Genomic DNA, 26,092 nt, shown 5'->3' with positions numbered 1-26,092 from the left:
AGCAACAACTTAAATTTTCTATCCTGAGTTTACTATCATTCCTTTACCACCCTTCCTAGGGAAGAACAAAATATGAAACTATTTTTCTGGGGCTGGGGATGTGGCTCGAGCGGTAGCGCGCTCGCCTGGCATGCGTGCGGCCCGGGTTCGATTCTCAGCACCACATACAAAGAAAGATGTTGTGTCCGCCAATAACTAAAAAATAAATATTAAAATTCTCTCTCTTTCTCTCTCTCCCTCTCTCACTCTCTCTTTAAAAAAAAAAAAAAAAAAACTATTTTTCTTAACTTCAAAAACCACCTAAGGTGTCAGGTAAGGAGACAGAATTGACTTTATAGTCTTGTTGAAGTTAGGTGAATTTTAGGTAGGAAAATACACATGCCCTCCATTCTGTCAGATCTAACAACAAAAACAGTTAAAAATACTGGCCATTTCACCCAACAAAGATGATCCTGGAGCAGCTATAAAGCCCCAGCTCCTGAGAATATTTTACTGAGCTCTGTGAGAACAATGTTAATAAAGTGGTGTGTATGCAAAATGTGTGCGTGAAAAAAACGTATATCTCGAATGTCAATTTTAAATGATGCTATTTTAATACAACAGTTATGAAGAAAGGCCTCTGAAATTAGAGACTTGGAAACAAATAGCTCTCCTTACCATCTATAAAATGAACTTAACGCTTACTTAAATCACAATATTGTTATAAAAAATAAGAGATACACAGTGCTTTCCTGATAGTGACTAAGATATAGTAAGTACTTAATAAACAATTACCAATATTACTAATTTTCACTGCACTTTTAATTTAAATAGTACAAATACTAACAATTATTTTTAATATTTTTTAGTGGTACACACCTTAGAATCTATAAAAGGTCCTTGTTTCTTTTGGCATTGAGAAAGATAATCCTTCATATCATTCAGTTCATCTTCATGTATCTTTCTGACTAACTCTTGGTGTTTCTGAATCTGAATTGTGCCTAAAATGAAAAATTTTTATTAGAAGCGTGAAACATTATGATCACCAGTATTTTAAAATATAGAAAACATTTCATCTAAATATAATCTGTCTCTAAATCTAGATAAAATCATTTTTCAAAGTGTCAGCATTTTGTTTCTTTAAAAATCCTGATTTTTTATAAACAAGGAATAAATATGATATCATTCATCAAATGATGATGGAGGTTAGTTATAATACAAACCAGTCCAAATAGTCAATGTATTTAGTATAGACCCAGGAACATTTAAGCAGTTCACTAGCCTTTTGATTAAAATGAACAGACCAGCCTACATTTACTCTAACAAGAAATAATTTATTAAACATTCTTACTATATTGAAGACATTCAGATTTGTCGTTTTGTGGGTATCTTTAAGTATGTAAATTATTCAAAATCCCTTTACACAGAGAAATAAACAATTGGTAAGTGTTTTTTCCACAGGTTAAAAGTAAACATGAAAACATAAAATTTCTATGTACGTGTCTCTAATATGCTGCCTAAAGGATACAACAAGCCCAAAAAGTACATCATAGAAAACAACTGTCTGGTACCTACGATTCTCAAAGCCAAATCTTTTAAGAACTCTGCAATGGTTAAATCTGTAGTGGAGTACCACTGTCTCTATCCCAGCAATGATAAAGGAAGACTCCTTTATTTTCACCCTAAAATCAAAATGTTATTTTGCCAAGACATGCTGTTCACATACTCCTACAAACTTCATGCATGGACAAAACAAAACAAAACACTAAATCAAAAATAGGGCAAAATGCGTCCAGCAGCATTAATATTACTGAGTGGACATACCATATGAAGAGATGTAATACAATTTAAAAATAAAAGGACATAATGGTAGTTTACCGTGTTTTCCCCTCTTTACTGCTACAAAAATTATTTAAAAATGTCTTCATCTTGAAAAATATCAAAAACTTTTAACAACTTACAGATAACTGTTGGATAGTATAACCACTATATGAAATATGAATATGAAATTCTGCATTAGGATTCATTTATTTTTAAGTTTTGTTTATAGAATTCATTGTTTCAAAATGACTCAAAAGAAATTCAGGGTTTTTTAAATGTTGAAATACACTTATATTTATAATACCCAGAGTAACCAGAAAACTTCTATTTTAAAGAGCTAACCAGACGAATTCCTTTGTCCACTGGAAAATAACCAAAAACCATAGTGAGAGTTGAATGTGAGATATTATTAACATAGCATATGCTTAATGACTGTCTTGATGTGGTCCTTTAATCTCACTAATCACTGGGGCTTTTCTCCTTGCATTTTCAGCTGCCTACCCATAAAGTATTACCTCTCCAAGATACTGTCTTTGGCATAGTCATGTCTACAAACACTACTTCTCTCAACACATTTACCCACTGTCAGTTTTTCTGTCATTCATGTTAAGACATCTCAGATACAGATACAGTTGCAATCTCTGACCTGAGCTTCTAGCCAATAATATCTAGGTGCCTATTAGGCACAATTCTGAGGGCCTCTTTATGGTAGAAAAAAAAAATTAAACTTTGACACCTACTTCAACCATTCTAGAATTAATCTGAGTAAAAATAATCCAAACTATGCTTATCACCTACTTATCATCTAGCAAACCCTTTCTCATTAACTCCCAATTCCAAAAACGAAGCAGCTAGCACATTTCTTAGAATTTAATAAACTTACTATCCAGATTCAAAGTCCTATCTTCTATTACTCTTTCAGTGTCCTTACTTTATTAATCCCTCTATCCCCACTGTCACTAGTTTTCAAGGCCCTTATCATCAAATATTTGGATTACAAAACTCCTAGAAGTTCTACTTTGTCCCATACCATTTATCTTCCTATACTTTTTCTTCTTCTAACAATATCACTGTCAAGTCACTCAATAAATCAAACTCTCCTACTCAGATTCCAAGATGTGATACAATCTAGTATCACCCACCTCTCCCATTATTTCTAAACAACTATTCCATAGTCCAGGCAATCCTCTCATTGTTATGAAACCAAAAAGTTTCCTTTTTCTGCAAATTATGAGGTTCTCCATTACTAGAATGTCTCACCTTCCCTTCTGCCCATCATAAGCTTGCTAAGACTAACCCAATTTAAACACTACCACCTCTAGGATGACTAAGTAGGTATAGCCTTTGAGTAGTAATTCATTTCTGTTATAACTTAGCACCCAGTTGTCTGCTGAAGAACTGAACAGCCTATCAATACTTAAAGCAACTCCATGAGAAAACCAAATCAAATGAACTCCACTAATAATTTAGTGTATAGTCTGCAAGTAAAGATAAGAATAGGGAAGGTAAGTGCATCATAAAGATATAATAATCTTTTAGTAATTTTAGAAGTACTTTCAGAATTTGAGTCATGGCACAGTGTTTTGCTATCCTGAGCTTTCTTTCTTCTAGTACAGATGAGACCCTCCACTTTATATGAAGCCAAAGCTGGTGAATGTGTTTAATGAGACTCACTTAGTACTTAACTTCTGTTACATGATTATAAAGTAAATAACTGATTATGGAATGCAAATGACTTCACAGTGGATGGGAAATTCAAAGCAACTCTAAAATCAACTCCAAAAGAGTGCTGAGATCATGCCAGAACTTAGAAAATAATACTTGTCCTTTAAGTAGTGACTTTAAAAGGTCATTCAGGTTAGATCTTATATTTTTATTAAATCAATTTTCATTACTATATAGACCTAGATTGAAGTTTTTCATATTTTGGAAAGATTAATATGAAAATACAGAAAAATGTTTTATCAATTGCAATTATTCAAGTAAATTTTACCAGTAACAAAATTCTAAATAACAAGGAAGTAATTTCTCACTTTTTCGTCGTTGATGGATTTTTATTTGATTTATTTATTTATATGTGGTACTGAGAATTGAACCCAGTGCCTCACATGTGCTAGGCAAGCGCTCTACCACTGAGCCTCAGCCCCAAAGATACCATTGAACGAACAAAGATGACTTTTTTTTTTAGTTGAATTTCTCTCTTTTGAAGGGACTCATCTCTAAACTGAAATTTCTACAAAATATTTAAAGGTCATGCAATTGTCCAAATTAACATTTAGAAGTCACTATCTAATTTTTGCTTTTAGTAAGAAAAACAGATTAAGACCTTCTCCTTTGTTACCTTCATGTTTACCTGTAGGGAGAAAAAATCATAACTCAAAAACATATTGATATGTTTACTCTAGTTAGCCAGTAAAGTATATATTTCAAATCAAATCTCATTACAACAAACTTCAAAAGAGGATACAAGTTATAGTACCTCAGTATTAAATTCAAGCAGGCATCCATCAGGAATCTAAGTACCTATTTTTATTAACACAGAATCAAATACAAGAAACAACAAATTTTACTGACTGACTTTATATAAGTATTGATTGTTTTCATTATATTATGTTGACATTAAGTTTATTCTAACGTTATAAATATCTTTTCCACAAATCAATAAACTGTACTTGCAATTCTTCAAATTTTTGCATTAAAAACATATTACTGGAAGGAACTAGCAAAAGAAAGTATGGATTACATAAGCAAAAAAAATCTAAAAGAAGTTAATATAATGCAAACTAAAATTTGTGAAACTAATGAGATCTAAGACATTTCTTTAAAGTATACTCCCCCCAAAATCCAATAGAGCAAAGGGTAGGAACACTCAGTTCTTAAATACTCCTGTCTCTGTACTAAAGAATATATCTTATATATAGAAAGAAAACATAAATATAAAACATAAATATATAAAGAAAAAAGTGAGACTCCTACATGGAAAAGAAAAAATAACCAACATCACATGCAACCACTTCTTCATCTGACCCAAGAAACACGTAAAGGCTTTGAATTAATAAGATAATCAACAGCCAGGCATGGTGGCACACGCCTGTAATCCAAGGAACTCAGGAGGCTGAAGGAGGATTTCAAGTTCAAAGCCTGCCTCAGAAACTTGGCGAGGCCATAAGCAACCTGGTTATAACAAAAACCAAAATATAAGGCTAACCTACAAGATAAAAATTTTTCAACTAATGTGAATCATAAAACAAAAATGAATGTCACAAAATGACAATTGCATTAAACCTCAAAATAGAAATGATGAGCAATAATTATTGGGAGACTTCAAATGTAACTACTCCAACTATGATTTAAATAATCTGTAATAGCAAATTAAAATGACTTGCCTCATGGTGAGCATTTCAATTTTTTTTTTTTTTTTTTTTTTTTTTTTTTTTTTTTTTTGGTGGTGGTGGTGCTAGGGATCCAACCCAGGGCCTCATGCCTGCTAGGCAAGCACTCTACCACTGAGCCACATTCCCAGCCCCAGCATTTCAAATTTTTAATCTTCTAATCTTTTTACTTAAAAAAAGTCATACATGTTAATAATTGCCTTTTTTTTAAAAAACTTGAGATGCAGTCTGACTTTGTTGTCCAATCTGGCCTCAAATAAACCTACTGTGTCAACCTCTCAAGCAAGTGGGACTACAAGCACATACTACCACACCTGGTTCTTACATTTCTTAAATAACTACTAGCTCATTTAAGTGAAAATAGTGTAATGAGATAAGCAACACTATCTCCACTTTCCAAATAAAAAAACTGAAATACAAACAGGCTGCAAGGTCATCAGTTTAATAATGACAATGAAAACAGATCTAGGATTCCTCAATCATCTTCTATTTATAATGGCATCAGTTAACGTATAACACATTTTCAAATACTTACCATAGAAATGTCCAAATCCCATGCTGACTGCAATCACCAAAGCAAGTACAACACACTTATTGAGACCACTACTGAACTGGCGTTTACTCAACTCCTTAGAAGGTTCATTTTCCTGTTCAGCAGGCAATCGTTCCTCAGATTCTGAAGTGGAAATAGTCTTCTTCCTAGCTCGGCGTCGTCTAAAGGCAGGACTAGGTTGATTACTGGTTTCATCACTACTTGATTCACCATCACTAGGCTGAGATGAAAATACTATTTTAAAAAGAAAAATGTTGATATTTACGTATTAAAACTTTTAGAAAAGCTTTCCCAATAAATATGACTTAGAATAATCAATGCTATCCCTACATGCCTTTTTACATGAAATAGCAAACCAAACAACACAAAAACAATTTTTCAATCTATCAACATAAAGTAAAAGCATAAAAGTCCTAGAATGTGATACACAGAAATTTGTTAAAACATATTACTCCATACCTTGAAATACTGGTTTAAAAAAAAAAAAAAAAACTTCCCTCTGGCAGTTCATACTTTTATTCTCATAGCCTATTAAATTTCATTGCTATGGGATGCATAAAAAACAAGTACCAATTCTGAAAGAAAAAAATCATCTCTCTTCATTCATTTTTTTAAATATATATTTTTTTAGTTATAGGTACACAAAATACCTTTTTTTTTTAATGTGGTGCTGAGGATCAAACCTAGTGCCTCATATGTGCTAGGCAAGCTCTCTACCACTGAGCCTCAACCCCAGTCCTCTTCATTCATTCATTTCTTAAATTCAACAGTTTAAGGAACCCAGGAACATATACAAGCAGTCCTGTGATTCACAAAGTATAACTACCACCAAAAATTTCCTGGGTCTATCTGGCACCTACTTTCAATTCCATCCTACTATCCTAAATCAAGTTCAAAGCACTACAGTTTAACACAGGTTTCCAGAAGTCAGATGAGCCCTTCCCTTCCACTGCCACTCTTACTAGAAGGTTATTAATTTCACCCTCTAGTAAATATGTCAGCATGAGGAAGTGACACAACAGCTATCTCGGATATTAAGGACTTCTTTATGAAAGGATAGCATAGAACAACGAATCAGGAAAAGAAAAACTATACAAAAAATTTTTAAGACCAAGGAAACATTTCCTGGAAACAGCAGCTTCAATTTTTTTTCCAAATGCTTAATATCTTAACACTTTTACATATTTCAAAACAAACTATATGTTAACACAGAAGATAGATACATCATTCAGTAATGATTTCTACAGGCCGGTTGGAAGTAAAGGAAAGCACTAAAAGTAAGGATAAAATTGAACTTGAGTTTAATACAAAAAGCTTCAAAACAACAGTCATGCTTTAAAAAAAATAAAATAAAATAAAACAGTTCTTTAGAAGACAGGATATCCATGCCACAGGAAAGCTGATTTGGTTAGGCAATGCTTTTTTTAAAAATAGATCATGGGGGATTCAGTTCACTTTCACATAACAACAAACACAAAGATCAAAGTCACTACTGAATGAACAAATACTCCTATATTTAGTGATACAGATGCCACTGAGAAATCTTTTGGTCATGACCCTTATGCCCATCATGTTTATCTGTTTATTCTTGATCACTAGTTTTTCCAAGATGCTGTCGCCTCAAGCGTGAGGTTACATTTCTTGGACAAAGAGAAAAAAAGGAAGACTTAAATCATTACATAATACAAAGGCATTCATGTTCATGGTTGGAGTATTTAAGTCAGACATTTGACTCAGAATTATAATAAGTAAATGTAAAAACAAACTATCAAAATTCCCTGAATAAATTTTGAATACTACCATTAACACAAACTGCCTTCATTATGTATTCTAACAAACCAACTTAACCCACATTCAGGTCTTTATCTAATGCTTCCATCTTTTCCACCTATATACATAACAGCTGAAATATTTTGATTAGAAGCTTTTAAAGCATAATTTGGCCCATCATCCAGGAGACAAGCAATGCAAAAGGCATGCAATAAGCTCAGTCAGCTTTTTTTATAAAATCAATTTTGAACACCTGTTTAGGGTATCACAGATTACAACAGGTATCTTTGAAGCACATAGTAAGTAGTAAATGTGACTAGACACACTCAGCTCTATAGAAGCTGATCAGATTTAGTCACACCACCTTGGAAAGTGAGTTGGCTAGGAACATGGTGTTTCAGCTGATCATCCCATCCCATTATGCATTCAGGAATCTTCCACAGCTTCTCCCACCATCTTTCTTTTGTGAATAAATAGGGAAAAAAGATGTATAAAGCTTTATTATAAAGAATAAAGAAAATAAATAATTGAAAATACTTATCAAAACATGTGCTAACCTAAAATCTAATATCATACCTTTTCAAAACATATATACAATACATACATCTCTACAGCTACCAACTTGGCCTTTGGGGCCAGGAAAGAGTGTTAATATGAAAGAAGTTGGTATTATTCTTAAAAATACATTACTATTAAAATCTAATGTTTCTTCTAAATGTTTTTAGAAGAAAAACATGAAGTCAAAGTAAGGATGAAGAAGAAAGGGAAAGGAAAAAGCAAAATAACTAAGCAATCAAAGGGTAGCATAAAATTAACAAATCAGGGAAAAAAATAAGAATAAGGAAAAGAAAACTACTGACAACTAATCATATACTGTCTGTAATGAGTCCATAAAGACATCTCAGTCAAGAATGGACCACATTTCATTTTATTTTTTGAACGTTTTTTATTGAAACAATTTCTTTTAGAGAGGGATAAGATTGGGTAAAAATATAGTTAATATTCCTGTTAACTAAATCTACAAAATTCCCAGGAAATCTGAGTTCAGAAAAGAGAAAAATATTAAAATTAATGAGCTTAGAGTTATCTAAGGTCCTGAAAAAACAGTCCATAGCCTTTTTTGTGTCTTATAAGTCACCCTGGACCCTTCTGCCATACTCCTGCTTCAATTTGACCATTTTGGTCATGCATTTTCTTAAATTAAACCAAAGGGCAGGGGGAGACTATTTGAATACAAAACAAATCCTGGAATGCAAAAACACAACAAAATTTGATCACCTTACTAAATTGTAAAGTTAATTATATTAAGCCCTTATAAATAAATGCACAGTGAATCATTCATATCCATAAGTCCTATATCCCTCCATTCAATCAACAATGAATTGAAAACATTCACACACAAAAAAATCTGTACCGAACATGTACAGACTTCTTTTTCTTTTTTTTTTAAAGAGAGAGAGAGAGAGAGAGAGAGAGAGAGAGAGAGAGAGAGAATTTCTCAATATTTATTTCCTAGTTTTCGGCAGACACAACATCCTTGTCTGCATGCGGTGCTGAGGATCGAACCCGGGCCGCACGCATGGCAGGTGAGCGCGCTACCGCTTGAGCCACATCCCCAGCCCAAGACTTCTTTTTCTTTTAATTCTCTAACGATTTATATAGCCTTTTACAAGATTGTAAGTAATGTAGAGATGAGAGGATATGTCTAGGTAATTTGCAAATACTATGCCATTTTATATAAGAAACTTCAGCATCCAGATTTTGGTGTCTGCCAGAGTCCGGGAACCAGCCCTTTGTGTATATCAAGGGATAAGTGGACTAGGTAAGCTATTTTAACAAAGTTTTCCTCTAGCCTCTAAGAACATCAGATGAGTATTTAAATAGTTAAAATGTTTCCAGTTTCTATGGATACACTAAATAAAATCAGCTTATCAAATTGAGATAGCCAAAGATCTCAAACTGAATTTTATTAGCTTAAACTCAAATGATGGAAATTCCCTTGTCTGATTCTAGATGCCAAATGTAAATATTAAGGAGAGATTACCTCAGATACTATCTGTTCCTATTTTTCTATCAAATCAGGAAATTTCTGGAATCAGGATTCCAAGTAGCCTCTCCCATAATTCACTTTTATAACTGTGGGTTAATTATAGGTGCATCTTATGATATTTTTCCATGAAGATTATAACTAAATATTTTGGATCATCTTAAAAGATGTTAAAAACTAACCATAAGAAGTTTGGAATGGAATAAGCTTAGCAACTCAAAATTTAACCTCCAAATGACTGTGAACAATAAGCATTGGCTGCATTAAGAAAGTGACTTATAATAGGTACATTTTTTTCATAACACAGTCTAAATGAAACCCAAGTCAAGGAGTTTTTTTGGAAGACTGCTTTATTAACAGTTCCTTGAACACTGTTTTATACTTGGTAGGTACCATAAATATTTGCTAAATAACTTATAATCAAAGGGATCTGCAAGACTTAAGAATTTTTTTTCACCAACCCTGGAGCAGTTTCGCACACCTATAATCTCAGTGACTGAGAAGGCTAAGGCAAGAAGACTGCAAGTTCGCAGCTAGCCTCAGCAACTTAGCAAGAACCTGTCTCAAAATAAACAAAAATTTAAAAGGGCTGGGGATGTAGCTTAGGGGTAATGCTCCCCTGGGTTAAATCCTCCCCAATTTTTTGCTTTCACTATCTGTATAATACAAACTTGTACTATTATAATTAAAAATGTTAACATCCTCGTCCTTACAGGTAAGATATTTCAATTTCCCACTTGTAAAGATCTAAAAAAAATAATAATAATAATAAGCCAAATGCATTTTGAAGTGTCTGGGACTGTAATACATCCTTTAAGAAACTAACTATAGGTGGGGTGTAACTCAGTCATACAGCAACTTCCTTGGAAGTGCAATCCCCAGCACTGCAAACAGCACCAGTAAAACCTCCAAGAATCCACCCCCAACTAGGTGCTTTTTACTTGCAATTCTCCTGCCTCAGCCTCCAGAGTACCTAGAATGACAAATGTGTACCGTGTACCCAGATATGTACCCAGCTCAAGAAATTCTGTCTTCTATTTAACAATTCAAAAGACAAACATGATTTTAAAAAAGTCTTGTTGTAGCACAACATTGCTCTGCTCTAGGCCATACAACCTAGGAATACCCTAGATATAACCATAGATTTACAAAAAATTTCTTGAGTTTTACCCAAATATAATCAAAAGTTGAGATTTAGGGTTAGAAAACAAGACTTTATATAAATCTCATATCAGCATATTATCATTATATATGTCTTACCAGTTTCCGGTTGGCAGAATGTATACTGGCTGCTTGAGGAAGAGCCCATGTTAAAATCTTCTGAACTCTGTGCTTCTTTAACAATTGTAACTTCTTGATTTCCAAATTCTTCTAACTTAGGAGGTTCAAGGGTAACAATATCAGAATCATCACTGGCAGTTCCAAAATAGACATTATCTTCAGGTGACCTCTCTTCTTCTGCCTAAAATTATCATAATTTTAGAGATAATAAATTATAAAATTATTTAAGAGCCTTATATTTCTATACAATTCAAAATGTATAGGGTAATATAGTAATCTGAGGTTAAAGTAAAATACATGGTTTCCTGTTTTTTCCAGTGCTACGGATCAAATCCAGGGTCTAGGATATGTTTGACAAGTACTATACCACTAAGCTCTTCCTCCAGCTCCTAAAGATATTATTTCTTATCAACAGTAAAGGACTATGCAATAGAGGCTCATCACTTAACTTGAAAACGTCATCAAACCCGTTGGCAACTCTCAGATTTAGATGGACCACTTCTTTCTCTGACTGGAATGCAGAAGCTGAGAAAACTACCTTTGCTACCCAATGACCACAGAAAAGAGAGTTGATTTCTCTCACCAGTTCTATGAATTTAAGCATGATTTTGTACTCAGGGAACCTGTTAGAGGCTGATTAAATTTTTCTGGTTATGTATGTATTAAACTTCAACAGCTACATCATATATCTATATAGTTTAAATGTGTCCCCCAAATTCATATGCTGTTACTTAATCACCAATGTGATTGTACAGTATTCCCCATTCAAGGTTTACATTCTAAGAACCCCCAGTGGATGCAAGAAACCATGGACAATATACCACCCTATATATTTTTTTTTCTATACCATATACATACCTTTTAATTTATAAATTAGGCACAGTAAAAGATTAACAATAATATAAGACATAGAATAATTATAATAATGTACTATGATAAAAATTTTATTAATGTATTGTCTCTTTTGAAAAAGTCAAGACAAATACTTTTGGACCACAGCTGACTGCAGGTAACTAAAAAGGGGGAAAGCAAAACCACACATAAGGAAGACTATTGTATTAAGAGTTGGGACCTGGCCAGGCATGGTGGCACACTCCTGTAATTCTAGGTACTCAGGAGACTAAGGCAGGAAGATCGAAAGTTTGGGTCCAGTCTGAGCAACTTAGCAAGACCCTGCATCAAAATCTAAAAAGGGTTGGAGATGTAGCTCAATGACAGAGTGTCCCAGGTTCAAATTATAATACAGATTAAAAGAATAAGTCTTTAACAGAAGCTAACTTTACCCTTAAAACTGATCAATCTATGGAATCTCAAAATTTTCAATTAACATTGCTTATGATTCAAATAGGAAGAAAATACAGAAATGGAGGCTTCGATTCATATTCTCTAAGGATATACGATTTATCATACATTCACAGAATACAAGTTTACCTCAAATGCTGACGTGGTTTCTTCCAAAGTTGGATAAGCAGTTCCTTCCATTAACAATGTGCTATTTTGGCTGCTTTCTGTTATAATGCAAAGATCAATAAAAATATTCATTTAAAACAGTTGACTCTTTGTAATATAAATACCATCACTGTAGATGAAATCTATTCTCAATGTTAAAGTAGATGAATGAAAAGTCATATAATTGTAAAAATAACTCTACTGTTACCACATTTTAATTATTTGAAATTGTCAGGAAACAATTTTATTTACTTAAGTGTACTCACTTGGGACCTATTAAGAACTTAAATCAAAGCTAATTTAACTAAATAAAATCTCTACCTTGTAATAACAAATCACTTAATGAAAAGTATTTCTAAGAACCCATTAATATGTAAAATACATCCTCAGATACCTGATAGCACATTTCCTGACTTCTTAAAAGTTCATCCAAAATTCCTAAAAATACCACCATTCCAATGGCTATCATGGCTTGTAATGTAAGAATCAAAGCTGCTTTAAATTATAAAAAGCTTGTCGGATGCAGTGGCGCCTATAATCTCAGCAGCTTTGGAGGCTGATGCAGGAAGATTGCAAGCTCCAAACCAGCCTCAGCAACTTAACAAGACCCTCAGCAACTCAGAGAGACCCTGTCTCTAAATAAAATATAAAAATGGGCTGGGGCCCGGGCACAGTAGCACTCGCCTATAATCCCAGAGGCTCAGGAGGCTGAAAGTTCAAAGCCAGCCTCAGCAATAGCAAGGTGCTAATAAGCAACTCAGTAAGACCCTGTCTATTTAAAAAAAAAAAAAAAAAAAGGCTTTAAACTATAAAAACAAGGAATCAAAAGAATACAGAAAAACAAACCAGGTGTGGTAGTACACACATGTAACTCCTCTGGAAGCTGAGGCAAGAAGACTACAAGTTTAAGGCCATCCTCAGCACTTCAGCTAGACGCTTGTCTCAAAAAAAATAAATAAATAAATAAGTAGAGGTCTGGGGAGGTACCTCCATGGTAGAATGCTTGCCTAGCATGCACAAAGCCCTGAATTCAATCACCAGTACCACAAAAAAAAAAAAAAAACTATAGGAAAATAAAATAATGTCACTACAGAAGATAAAATTTGTAAGAGTCTCCTCAAAGAAGAAATGTAAAACGGAATACTGAATTCATTCTTTTTTCTCAAAAAGAGTACAAAATGTTAATGGGAGTTAAGTATAATACTAAATACATACATAAATTATAAAATAATTATAAGTAGCTGTATATTAAAATCATTTTGGGGACTGGGGTTGTAGTTCAGTGGTAGAGCACTTGCCTAGCATGTGTAAGGCACTGAGTTCAATCCTCAGCACCACACAAAAATAAAATAAAGATATTGTATGTCCACCAACAACTAAAAATATTTTTTTAAATCCTTTAAAAATCATTTTCCCTACCATGATCTTTATTTTTATGTATTTTAACCACCTAAGAACAAGAAAAAAAACAGTACTTTTGTGTTTTATTAAACACAAAAGTACATACCAAGTATGGAAATTTTTTACATATAGGTAAATGCATTTCTTAGGAGAGACTATTCACACCTTTCAGAATCTCAAAGGGATCTGAACTACAAACAATGAGAATATGTGCAAATGAGAATAGTAATCAGCACATAAGCTTAAGAAAAAAATAACAGGTACAATAATCTCTATTTCTATTTCTGGCCTTGACATACCTACTTTACTCTCCTGAGGGGGAAATGTTCTTCTTACTTTACATTTTAATGAAACTGTTTTAGAAGTGTAAGAAGTAGTTTAAATATGAAGATAAGACTACATAGAAATTGCTTGGGAGTTACAGCAATTATTTGGGAGTCATATGTCTCTACATAAATAACATGCACAAGTTCCACAGGAAGTATATTAACATAGATGCAGTACAGTACATAGTCAAATATCATTTTACTAAATCTTAACTCAAGAACTCCATAGCATGATGATACCTAGAGAATCTCTTCTGATGAAAAGTTTTGTACATTGCTAGCCATAACATTAATAATGGCAAGTAAATACAAAGTACCAAATTCATGTTAAACCACATAATACATAATGTTTAGTCACTGGTTACACCTATGGTATGAAAGACTATGTGGCGGCCCAAACATATTATTGCTGCAAATAATAAAACTATGGCAGGTTGGTGATATTAGGTTCTGAAAGCCTTCCTAAATCCACACTGAATTTCTATCTAACCCACACTAAAATTAATCCTTCAGTAACCACCAAGATTATCCAAAAAAGCTAACTGCCTAGAAAGAAGTCAAGATTCATAATGGCACTCACATTTTTATTTTCAATCAGAATTTAACAACTTACCTTCCTGCTCTATCTGCAGTACTTGAACATCCTCTTCTTGTTCTAAAGATGAACATTCTGGGGTGAGCTCACAGCTGTCACTGGTTGTGACAGAATTCACCATCTCTACATCAGACCCCTAGAGAAAAAGTGATAATCAGTTATTTCCCTATTAATTTCTCAAAGCTGGATTTGATTACATATAGATGTTTTCCATTATTAAAAGTCCCAGATGTTGCCATACTCCAAAAGGGAATGACATCTAATCCAATGAGCTTTATCCCAGCAACTCAGGAGGCAGAGGAAGAAGGACTGCAAGTTCAAGACCATCCACAGCAACTTAGCTAGGCCCTAAGCAACATAGCAAGACCCTGTGTCAAAATAAAAAATAAAAAGGGATGGGGATGAGGCTCAGTGGTTAAGCACCCCTGGATTCAATTCCTGGTACCAAAAAAAAAAAAAAAAATCAAATCCAAAATTCAAATTACAATCTGTTCAGAGAAACAGCCACATGCAAACAACTACTTCTTTTTTTTTTTTAATTTTTTAGTTGTAGATGGACGCAATACCTTTATTTTATTTATTTATTTTTATGTGGTGCTGAGGATAGATTCCAGCGCCTCATACATGAGAGGCAAGTGCTCTGCCCCGGGGCCACAATCCCAGCCCAACAACTACTTCTTATGGCAAAGTAAACTGCTATGTTGAAGGAATAATTTTTTTAATATTCATAGATGTACACAATACAATAATATTATTTGGCCAATATCATTCTCCAATATATTTCCCCTTTCCCTCCCTCTCCATGGTCTATTTCCTCTATTCTACCAATCTCCCTTCAATTTTCATAAGATCCTCCCTCTACCTTTTCCTTTTTCTTCCTTGGCATCCACATATGATCTTGACTTTCTGAGCTTGTTTTAATTGCTTAACATAATGTTCTCAAGTTCCATCCATCTTCCTGCAAATGACATAATTTCGTTCTTCTTGGCTCAATAAAACTCTATTATGTATATATACCACATTATTCATTCATTCACTGACAGACATCTAGGCTGGGTCCAGTTTGGCTACTGTGAATTGCACAGCTATGTATTTCTATAGTATGACTTTAATTCTTTAAGATAAATACAAAGGAGTGTTATAGCTGGGTCATATGATGGTTCCATGCCAAGGTTTTTCTGAGGAACCTCCATACTTATTTCCAAAATGGTTACTGTCATTTACAATCCCATTAACAGTATGAAAGTTTCCTTTCTTGACACATCATCTGCAGCATTTATTATTGTATTTGTATTCTTGATGGCTGCCATTTTAACTGGAGTGAGATGATATCTCAGGGTAGTTTTGATTTGCATTTCCCTAACTGCTAATGATGTTGAACATTCTTTCCATATAGTGTTGACCACTTGTATTTCTTCTTTTGAGAAATGTCTGTTGAGTTCATTTTCCCATGTATTAGTTGTGTTATTGGTGGTGGTGTATTTTGTGGGGTTTTTTTTGGTGTTTGAGTTCTTCATATATTCTAGACAGTAATCCTCTATCAGAAGAGTAGCTAGGCAAGATTTTCTCCCATTCTGGAAGTTCTCTCTTCACTTCCTTTGCTGTGAAGAAGCTTTTTAATTTTATGCCATCCCATTTATTAACTCTTGATACTATTTCCTGGGCTTTCAGGGGTCTGTTGAAGAAGTTATTGCCTGTACCTGTATGCTAGAGTGTTGCCCCAACATTTTCTTTTATGAGTTGCATAGTTTCTTGTCTAATTACTGCATCTTTGATGCATTTTGAGTAGACTTTTGTGCACAGTGAGATATAAAGACCTAATTCCACTCTTCTGCACATGGATAACAAATTTTCCCAGCACCATTTGTTAAGAAGGCTGTCTTTTCTCCAATGTATGCTTTTGGCATCTTTGTCAAAGAAAGGCATGAATTAAATGAAACTATCAGGTTAACAGAAGCCTTTCCTATAACAATTTTTTATTCTGAGGTTATCCTTCATACTTTGTTGTCAGACTGTCCTTCTTTAATAGTGGATGGAATCTTGTGAATTTTTTTCCTTGTGTCTTTTTTTTTAAGTTATACATGGACACAATGTCTTTATTTTGTATATTTGTTTTTATGTGGTACTGAGGATCAAACCCCGTGCCTCACACATTCGAGGCAAGCGCTGTGTCACTGAGCCACAGCCCCAGCCCTCCTTGCGTCTTAATAAGCAAAGTTAAGCTGCTGATTCTGCCTCTCCCTATTTTTTCTATCAACTTACAAAATTCAAATATATAACTCACAACAGCAAAAAATAAAAGAATTTGTGAACGGAATAGGCTTTGAAGACTAAAAAGAAATTTAACATATAACTCAAATAGCAAAATATAAAAGAAGTTGTGAAAGGAGTAACCTTGAAGACTAAAGAGAATTCTAAATGTAAGACTTTAAGGTTGCCTATGGTGGCAGGAGCATGACAGAAGCAAAGGCAAGGATAGAGCTGATTAGGGGGTTGCTGGAAAGACCAGTTCTGGACCAAATCACAATGGTAATAATGGAAAAGGAAACATATGTAAGAGACACTAACAAGAGAGCTGAATTTGGTAACTAAATACAGAAGATGAAAGTACAAAAAAACATGATTTACTCTGTGGCATGATGTCTAACACACTTGGCAAGTGCCAGAAAAATTTACTGTTTTGTTCTAACCTGCAGGCTCACAGGTAGGATTTCCAATGCTGCCTTGCTCCTGTACTGTTAATTATCCTTGAAGGTAAAGAAGCTGTTATGAATTGACCCAAGCTTTGTAGAAACAGGTTAAAAATAGAAAAATCACTTTGTGTTGGGGGGGAGGTACTGGGAACAGAAACCAGAAATGCTCTACTACTGTGTACATCCCCAGTCCTTTTTTTTTTTTCCATTATTTTTAAATCGTAGGATATAGCTAAGTTGCTCAGGCTGGACTTGAACTTGCAATTTTCCTGCCTTAGCCTCCCAAATTGCTGGGATTACAGGTGTGTGCCATCCACACCTGGCATACTACAATTTCAAACTCAATTGGTACAGTTGCTATTAAGTTTTGAAACTATAAAACAGAAAGCAATCTTTTTTATTAATCTTGCTTTCTAGAAGATGACTGTCTAAATATTAAAATAATTATATAAGAAAATGTTAAAATTTTTCTATTAATGAAAAATAGGCGAGAAGAGATCCTGAAAACAAACAAGAAAACCACAGATGGTTTGAACAAGTATGGCTGATTTTTACTTTATTGTATCTGAGTGATTTTTTTTAAATAATGAAAGCAGTGTAGAACATAAACCCTTAATAAAAACTTATGTTTCTTCTCTTTGTAATGTTTATTACAAACTAGTTATGTGCATTCATTGTATGTATATTACTCCTCTACATAAAATATATTTTTGTGATAAAGTTCTAACCATAGTTCTTTAAGTTCTGTTAAGTTCCTATAACATCATAGTTCTGTTAAGTTCCTATAACAACATAATTATACATTCTCCATCTTCCTTTGAGCCATTCTGTTCTATCCAGGCTTGGATATTTTCTAATTACTTAATTTTTGACAAATTTACCTTTCTAAGCTTCAGTTTTCTTAACTACAAAATAAGAATGAAAACAATCTATATACAGTGAGGGTTTTTTTAATTATATGAGAATTGGATAAAGCACAGAGCCTGACTAATAATAAATAAAAATGTGCCTAACAACTTCAAGCTAAGGAAAGCTATGAACAATAATGCAGACAATACTGGCCCATGAAGAGTTTTCAGCAAAGCAAGCTACAGACAATGGAACCTTTGGGTTAAATGCAGAAAAATGCTGGCCTTCAAAGAACATTTTATATCACTGCTAACACTAAAAGACTACAAATTGGGCTGGGGATGTGGCTCAAGCAGTAGCGCGCTTGCCTGGCATGCGTGCGGCCCGGGTTCGATCCTCAGCACCACAAACAAACAAAGATGTTGTGTCCGCCGAAAAAACTAAAAAATAAATAAAATTCTATCTCTCTCTCTCTCTCTCTTTTAAAAAAAAATTCTCTCTCCGGCTGGGGATGTGGCTCAAGCGGTAGCGCGCTCGCCTGGCATGCGTGCGGCGAGGGGTTCAATCCTCAGCACCACATACCAACAAAGATGTTGTGTCTGCCGAGAACTAAAAAATAAATATTAAAAATTCTCTAACAAAAAAATAAATAAAAAATAAAAAAAATAAAAAATAAAAAATAAAAAAAATAAAAAATTCTCTCTCCCTCTCTCTCTCACACTCTCTCTTTAAAAAAAAAAAAAAAGAGTACAAATTGCCTCATAAAAAGTATTAAAGAGCATACCTCATGATTGATGACAGTCCAACCACAAGATGAATCACTGTCACTGGAATTTTCAGACATTTTTCAGGTCTACAAATACAAGAACATATTGACTTGTGGGACACATTTTTTTTAATCTGATAAGAAGCTCTATATGTGACATAAATATGAAACGTGGCTTACTGCCTTCCAGATGAAACTGAGACAACCCACCCATAGATTTATCACACAGGATATGATATGATTGCAAACCTTTATGAACAAAAACAACCAAACTTCTAAAGACAAGACGATTCTCCTGAGCTAGAATGGTCTGGGCAATCCTATTATTGGAATGAAGAAGAAAGTTGAGTCTGAAAGAAAAATGTAGGATTTGACCAGGCAGAATTAAAGAGGAAGGAGAACCCTATTTAACCACGTCAGACAGTTGAGGTTGGCAGAATGGTGACTAGGGAAGAAATAAACAGTAAAGACCCATATTTTCAATGAATAGTGAGAGGTGTAAAAAGCATGGCTAAAGAAATCAAGAAGTAGGGAGACTGGAAGGGCTCCCCTGCCAAGCAAAATGAAGTCTCTATGTTGGCTACACAGCAATTTAAATTTTACAAGCAGAGAAGAAACTTAAGTTTTTATTAAAATATGTCAGAGATATTTCAGTTGTATTGGATTAAAGTAGGGAAAAATAAAAGGAAAAAAAAAAAAGAACAGAGGTTGGTTCAAAACTTATGGTCACTGGCAATGACCTAAAATCAAGTTCTGGATCAGCATACACTGGTCACTTTACCTAGTTTCTTCTCCACTTTCCATCTGAGGCTCCTTTAAACTGCAAAATGCATCTCAACTTGCTCTACACATCTAAATCATATGCTTCTGTTACTGCACATATACTGTGAAGATATTAGATCCAAGCTGATGGCTGCAATGCTACTAGAACTCTAGATAATACTGAACTAGTGCTCAAATAAGAACAGGCAAAAATTAAAGATCTGAATCATCTATTCATTCTGGAAACTCTTATAAATTAATATTTTCTAAAAGGAGATACAAAGAGGCTAGTCACTAAACATAAAAAATGTGCATGTTTTCAGATAAATTATTCAAAATTTGAACATTAAAAATGATCATGTGACTTTTTATGCTATGTTAGAGATTTCTGAGAAGTTCACATGAAGTCATCTGTTTTGATTTCTATTTAATTGGTTAGATCAGGTCATCTATAACCCTACAAAATTTCTATAAACTTACAGAAAAGTCTTAGAGTAAAATAAAGTCTTTCTATCCAACAAAGATTATCCAAAAGGCTACAGTATGAATACCTCAAGGAATATTAACCAATGTTATGTTTAACCTTATCCCAGTATTCTTTGTTAAACTATGTAAATTCCAATTTCTCATCGAAGCAGTTTTCATGAGTTTTAAAAAAACTTTTTTTTTTTTTAAATAGTGCTGTGGTTAACATTTTTGTACCCTAATCTTTGAGTCTCTGATTTTTATTTATTTATTTTTTTTTAAAGAGAGAGTGAGAGAGGAGAGAGAGTGAGAGAGAGAATTTTTTCTTTAATATTTATTTTTTAGTTCTCGGAGGACACAACATCTTTGTTGGTATGTGGTGCTGAGGATCGAACCCAGGCCGCACGCATGCCAGGCGAGCACGCTACCGCTTGAGCCACATCCCCAGCCCCTAAAAAAACTTTTAATACATATCACTATTTGTATTGTGTTTTATAATAATTTGAAAAGCATACATTGACATATGTGAGTACACAAAGATTGGGCAATTAAATTTGCAGTGGGAAAAGAGGGTTTATATATAATCAAAGGTTTTATAAATGAACCTGCAAACTAGACAGCATATTTTTCAAACTGAATTAACAGCTGCCAAATTTTAGAAATTGAGATATTACATAAAAATAAACATATCCAGCTTCTTGTTTAAAAAAAAATCAGATCTGATAGTAATTTCCAGGTTTCTTCCTTCCCAAGCAAGAAAGGGAAAAAGTATTAGTTGGGGTTGTGGCTCAGGGGTAGAGTGCTTGCCTAGCATGTGTGAGGCACTAGGTTCAATTCTTAGCATCACATAGAAATTAATGAACAAAATAAAGGTCCATCGATGTCTAAAAAAATTTTTTTAAAAGGGAAAAAGCATTATACAGCAAGAACAGAAGCTGAAAATTTTAGTCTAAGAAAATTCTAAAAAAAAAAAGGCAATTAATCTAACATGAGTGGAGTGAAAAAAGATCAAATTTGAATTCTGAGAGTATATTATAAGATGGAGAAGGAAGCAACTAAAGGGCCCTAAACCTGTAGGATGCAAACAATGTAATATTCCATGAAAAAGATAACTACTAAACTTAATAAATACTAATGAAGACAGGGCAAATGGCGGGGAACATTTTAGAGAGATCTGAAAAGACATGGAAGACTTTTTTAAAGGACTAAATAGCCAATCATAGAAAGGGAAAGTAGAAGGTATTTCCCAGGTTTCTGGTTTCAGTGACTGGACAACTGAAAAACACATTCCACATGAAACAAGTAAGTGGAGCTCTGTGAACAAGAAAATCGACTGAAGCCCAAAAAACATTCTTTACCACATGAAAGCTTCTTTCTTTCCTTTGCCTTCCCCACCTTCTAAAACTTCTGTTAATAGTTCACACTCTCACTGTTGCTACATCCCACCTCCATAGACTTACTTGAACTTTATTTTCTTAATGCCCCTTCAAACTTCCAGATTACTCATCAGAGATATTTAAATATGCATAAATCTCCTATTCCCTAGGTAATTTCAATTTAAACAGTTCTTTTAAACAAGTAAGCCCTCCTCTATTAACTGGAGATGAAATAAAGACATTTCAAAACAAAGTATTAATGTGTATTAATACATTGCCTAACTGTGGATATTTATCAAACTTGAATTTTTCAAATCAATGAGCCTACTTTAATACAATCCCAATTTAAGTCTTTGTTTACTTCCATAGGGGGAGTATATGTATGCCCAAACTAAACCAAAAGAGAGAGAGAAAAAAAAAAAAAACTCACATGGCATACACCATTTTGATAGTATGGGCAAGCAAAGTGACAGGCCTACTAAAGAACCCTCTTAATTTAGTTGTTCTCAAAAACAGTTGAAATCCATGTAAATTGGAAAATGCTTGTAATCCCAGCTACCTGGGAGGCTGAGACAAAAGAATCCCAAATTCAAGGCCAGCCTGGGCAACAAACAGAGACCCTATCTCAAAGAACAAAAAGCTCTGGAGATGTAATTCAATGATACAGCACCCCTTTGTACAAGGGGAATAAGGAGTTGTGTGTACTATTATCACATAAAAAACTGGTAACTTTCTAAGGCCAACTCTAGACACACTGACTATGAAATATTCCTGTAGTGTTTGAACCTTGTCAGATATCTTCCTAAAATAATCATCTCATTATGCCATTCCTTTAAAATTTCCATATTGTCTTCAGAATATGACCCAAAGGCCTTAAATATCTTTAATCTCTATCAATTCATCCTCTTTCAAATTATTCTTTTCCTCCAACCTTTTAAATTCCTTTAAAAGGCTCAAGCTGGGGGTGCAGCTTGGTGGTATTATGTGTTTAGCATGCAAGTGGCCCTGGAATTAATCCCCCACACCAAAAAATTAAAAAATAAAACATTATGCTTTCTCTTTACTCTAGGGCTTTACAAATTGTGATCAGTGGTCTATCCCCTTACTGCAACACAAACTCTTAAACTCATCTCAGCTAATGCTTCCTTTGTACCATTCCTTGACCCTATTCTCAAAGACTCTAATATTTTCCCTAATCTGGAACTTAAATTAGAATCCTGTGCTATAATTGTTTATTTGCCCACCTGTTAAGTAAGCATTTCTGGATGATGATGAGGTCATGGACAAAAGTCCAAATTGTTCTTTAAGGATCTTAAAATTCTGGAGAAACCCATGAGGTTCCTCTCGGTTTATTCTGACCATAGGTAAATGCATAAATTCTTCTCATTTTACTAGGTTTACTAGTAATAACTTAGAAATAACCAGAGTTTATGGAAAATTTACAAAGGAATCATATAGTTACAAAGCTAAGGATATTTTGGAAAGACAATAAACTTGAAAACTTGGCTAAACTCAGGTTTCCTTTTATTCATTACAGTAGTCTCTAACTAAATCAGTTATATGTTCCCAATTGCTTTATATTCCATTTGTATATTGCTCAGGCCTTTCAAATACATCTACAAAACAGAAATCATTTTCCTGTTTCTGGTATCTCAGAAAATAGCATTAGCCAAGCTAGGTACAGTGACAAAGGTCTATCATCCTAGCTACTTGGGAGGCTGAGGTAAGAAGATTGCAAGTTTAAGGCCAGCTTTGGCAATCTGGCTGAATCTTGCATCAAAACAAATTAAAAAAAAAAAAAAAAAGGGGGTTTGGGATGCAGCTCAGTGGAAGAGTACTTTCCAAGCATGCATGATGCCCTGTGTTTAATATCAAACATCTCAAGAAAAACAAAAAAATTAGGTGACAGTGGTCAGAATTTCTAATAAGCCAGGCATGGTGCTGCACAACAATAATCCCAGAAGCTCAAGAGGTTGAGGCAGTAGGATCATAGATTCAAAGCCAGCCTCAGCAACTTAGTAAGACTGTATTTTGAAACTTGTCTCAAAATAAAAAATAAAAAGGACTGGGGATGTGGCTCAGTGGGTAAGTGTCCTTGGGTTCAAGCCCTGGTACAAAAAAAAAAAAAAAAAGAAAAAGAAAGAAAGAAACTTGTCAGAATAAGACAGCAATAATATTAATTATACCTCATTAAGTACAACTGGTTTCAATTACCTGATGGTGTACCTCATCATTCCTGAGTAGCTACATTTTACTATGGAAAGGTAAATTTTCCATTTCCCTATCTTCTAGAATTAAAGATGATGGAGAAGAATGAGGGCATTATTATACCATGCTTCTACAATTCCAAAGTAAAGCAAACAATAAGCTGTAAGGGCCAAAAAAAGTGCTGCTATACTGTCAATGTCATCTAAGATAGACAGTCTGGATAGCTTTCACAAATCTTTTTCTACAATGCTTTTCAAAGGTTCCAGATCTTTCATCTACCAAAAGGATATGAAAATGCCTGCTTTAAAAGAAATTTTACCTGAGAGAGAAGAACACAGGATCATAACTAACGAAAACTTTAAAATGTCCTTTATAATCAACGTTTTCCAATAGTAATCCTAGAGAAATATTTTAAATAAGCCTATCCTGATCTGAAACATTTAATATTATAGTCATTCATTCAACAAACACTGAGTACTTTACACTGTGCCATGAACTATTCCAAGTGCTAAGAATAAGGACTCAAAAGAAAAAAAAAAAAAAAAAATAAGTCCTCCCTGAAAGGAAGCATACTTTCTAGAAGACAAAAGTAAGCCAGTTGATGAAGGGGAAGGTGCATGAATTGGAATTTTAAAATAGAGTAGCTAGGAAAGATCTCTGGTATTATTACAAATGAGCACCACCTCAATCCCATTTTATTACTGTTGCTTGTTTGTGTTTTGGTGGTACTGGGGACTGAACCCAGGGCCTCACACATGCTAAGCAGGTGGTCTACCACTCCTCAGCTCTAAGAATATTTCAGAATTAAATTATGTCAATGGGGAGCAACCCCAGAGTCTTCCAGTAGATTCAGAAAAGCCCTTTCATTCTATGAAAGACATACAGGAAGAAAGGATAAATGATAACTTTCAACATTCTAGATAAAACATGATTAGATAAAACAGGAGTAATGGTTCACACCTGTAATCCCAGTAACCCAGGAGGCTGAGGCAGAAGGATCACAAGTTCAAGGCCTGTCTCAACAACTTAGCAAAGCCCTAAAACAATTTTTTTTTTTTTAAGTATGGGGATATTAGTTAAGTGGTAGCACCCTTGGGTTCCATCTCCAGTAATTCAGGGGTCTGGGAGGTAAACAGAAAGATTTCAACACTGGAAGGAGGACACAATGATGGCTCTAGGTATAGATATATTCATAGGTTAGAAGGAAAAATAATTGAAAAAGTTCAAGTTTTTTAAACCTGAATCCATGTCATCTGGTAGGAATGAACAGAAATTAGCCTAATGATATCTTACACAACTTTTTTCCTTAGGTTACTTCTCTAATTAATATTACATTCAAAATTTTGATAAAGAGCTACAATTTTTTTAATATCTTTATAACAGCCTAAGTGTTTTAACTTAGTCAGAAAACACCATACAATATTTATCTATAATCTCTTAGCATTTATTTTATCTACAGTAGAGAACATGTAAGCATTTATTCACTAAAAGAATCAGAAATAATAATGAACTTAAGGATCAGAAATAACCCCATCCCTAAACTTGCATCTCTTAAATTTCACATAATTATGAACAGTTCTTATTTAGTTTTAAGAAGTACTCAAGATCATTGAAATCAAACACAATCACTATGATGGCAAAATAGAAAAACTTAAGTAATCCGCTATTATCTAACAATCTCACCCATAGCTAGTCTGCCACTCTTTTGCTTCCTCATAAAGTCTCCAGCAGCAAAGAAGAAAAATTTGATGATGGTTAATGACACAGTACCCCAGTGTCCTAACCCATTATTGGACTCCTCAGCTTCATAATGACCTCTTACCAAAGCCTGACAGAAGGAATTAAGGAACAAGATGACAGTTGCCAGCTGGAGCTGGCCTCTGTATCACTTCACCTTGCTTTCAGCAATCAAAGATGGCTACCCTTCTAGATGAAATACTAAATACAATATCAATGTAACATTGAAGATAGTAAAGTCTAGTTCAGTTCAATGACATTTTACCATCTTCAATTGTGTTGCAAAGAAGAGAACCTCCAAAGTATCAAAAGTTTAACCCCAACCTAAACTTTGCTTCCTTGTGATACTACCAATCTACATTAACAGTCACCAAGAAAAACAGCCTTGCAGAGTGTGGTGGTGCATGCTTGTAATTCCAGCAACTTGATACTGTTCTAAACTTTTTTTTATTGATTGAACCCAGAGACAATTAACCAATTAGCTGCATCCCCAGCCCTTTTATTTTTCACTTTGAGAAAGGGTCTTACTAAGTTGCTGAGGCTGGCCTCAAATTTGCAATCTTCCTGTCTCAGACTCTCAAATTCCATGGGATTACAGATGTGTACCATACTGTACCTGGCT

The 26,092-nt window shown here is 34.0% G+C and overlaps 1 protein-coding gene across 10 annotated transcripts in view; it reads right to left on the bottom strand.

The window, feature by feature from the left end:
* Window positions 1-26,092, bottom strand: part of CCPG1 (cell cycle progression 1) — a 39,738-nt gene that overhangs the window by 6,327 nt on the left and 7,319 nt on the right. For 4 of the 10 annotated variants that reach the window (XM_081289562.1, XM_081289563.1, XM_081289564.1 and 1 more), the window contains 7 exons: window positions 18,941-19,009; window positions 14,633-14,750; window positions 12,275-12,351; window positions 10,823-11,024; window positions 7,880-7,975; window positions 5,728-5,979; window positions 859-980 (listed from right to left, as the gene is read on the bottom strand). In XM_081289562.1, the coding sequence (XP_081145688.1) occupies window positions 859-980; window positions 5,728-5,979; window positions 7,880-7,975; window positions 10,823-11,024; window positions 12,275-12,351; window positions 14,633-14,750; window positions 18,941-19,000 (927 nt within the window). In that variant the 5' untranslated portion in view covers window positions 19,001-19,009. The remainder of the gene's footprint in view (window positions 1-858; window positions 981-5,727; window positions 5,980-7,879; window positions 7,976-10,822; window positions 11,025-12,274; window positions 12,352-14,632; window positions 14,751-18,940; window positions 19,010-26,092) is intronic. The other 6 variants (XM_081289560.1, XM_081289566.1, XM_081289568.1 and 3 more) reach the window with 3 other exon arrangements.

Source organism: Spermophilus citellus (assembly GCF_964194105.1).
Source record: "Spermophilus citellus genome assembly, chromosome: 4".
NCBI lineage: Eukaryota > Metazoa > Chordata > Mammalia > Rodentia > Sciuridae > Spermophilus > Spermophilus citellus.
This window is presented reverse-complemented; position numbering and strand designations above follow the sequence as displayed.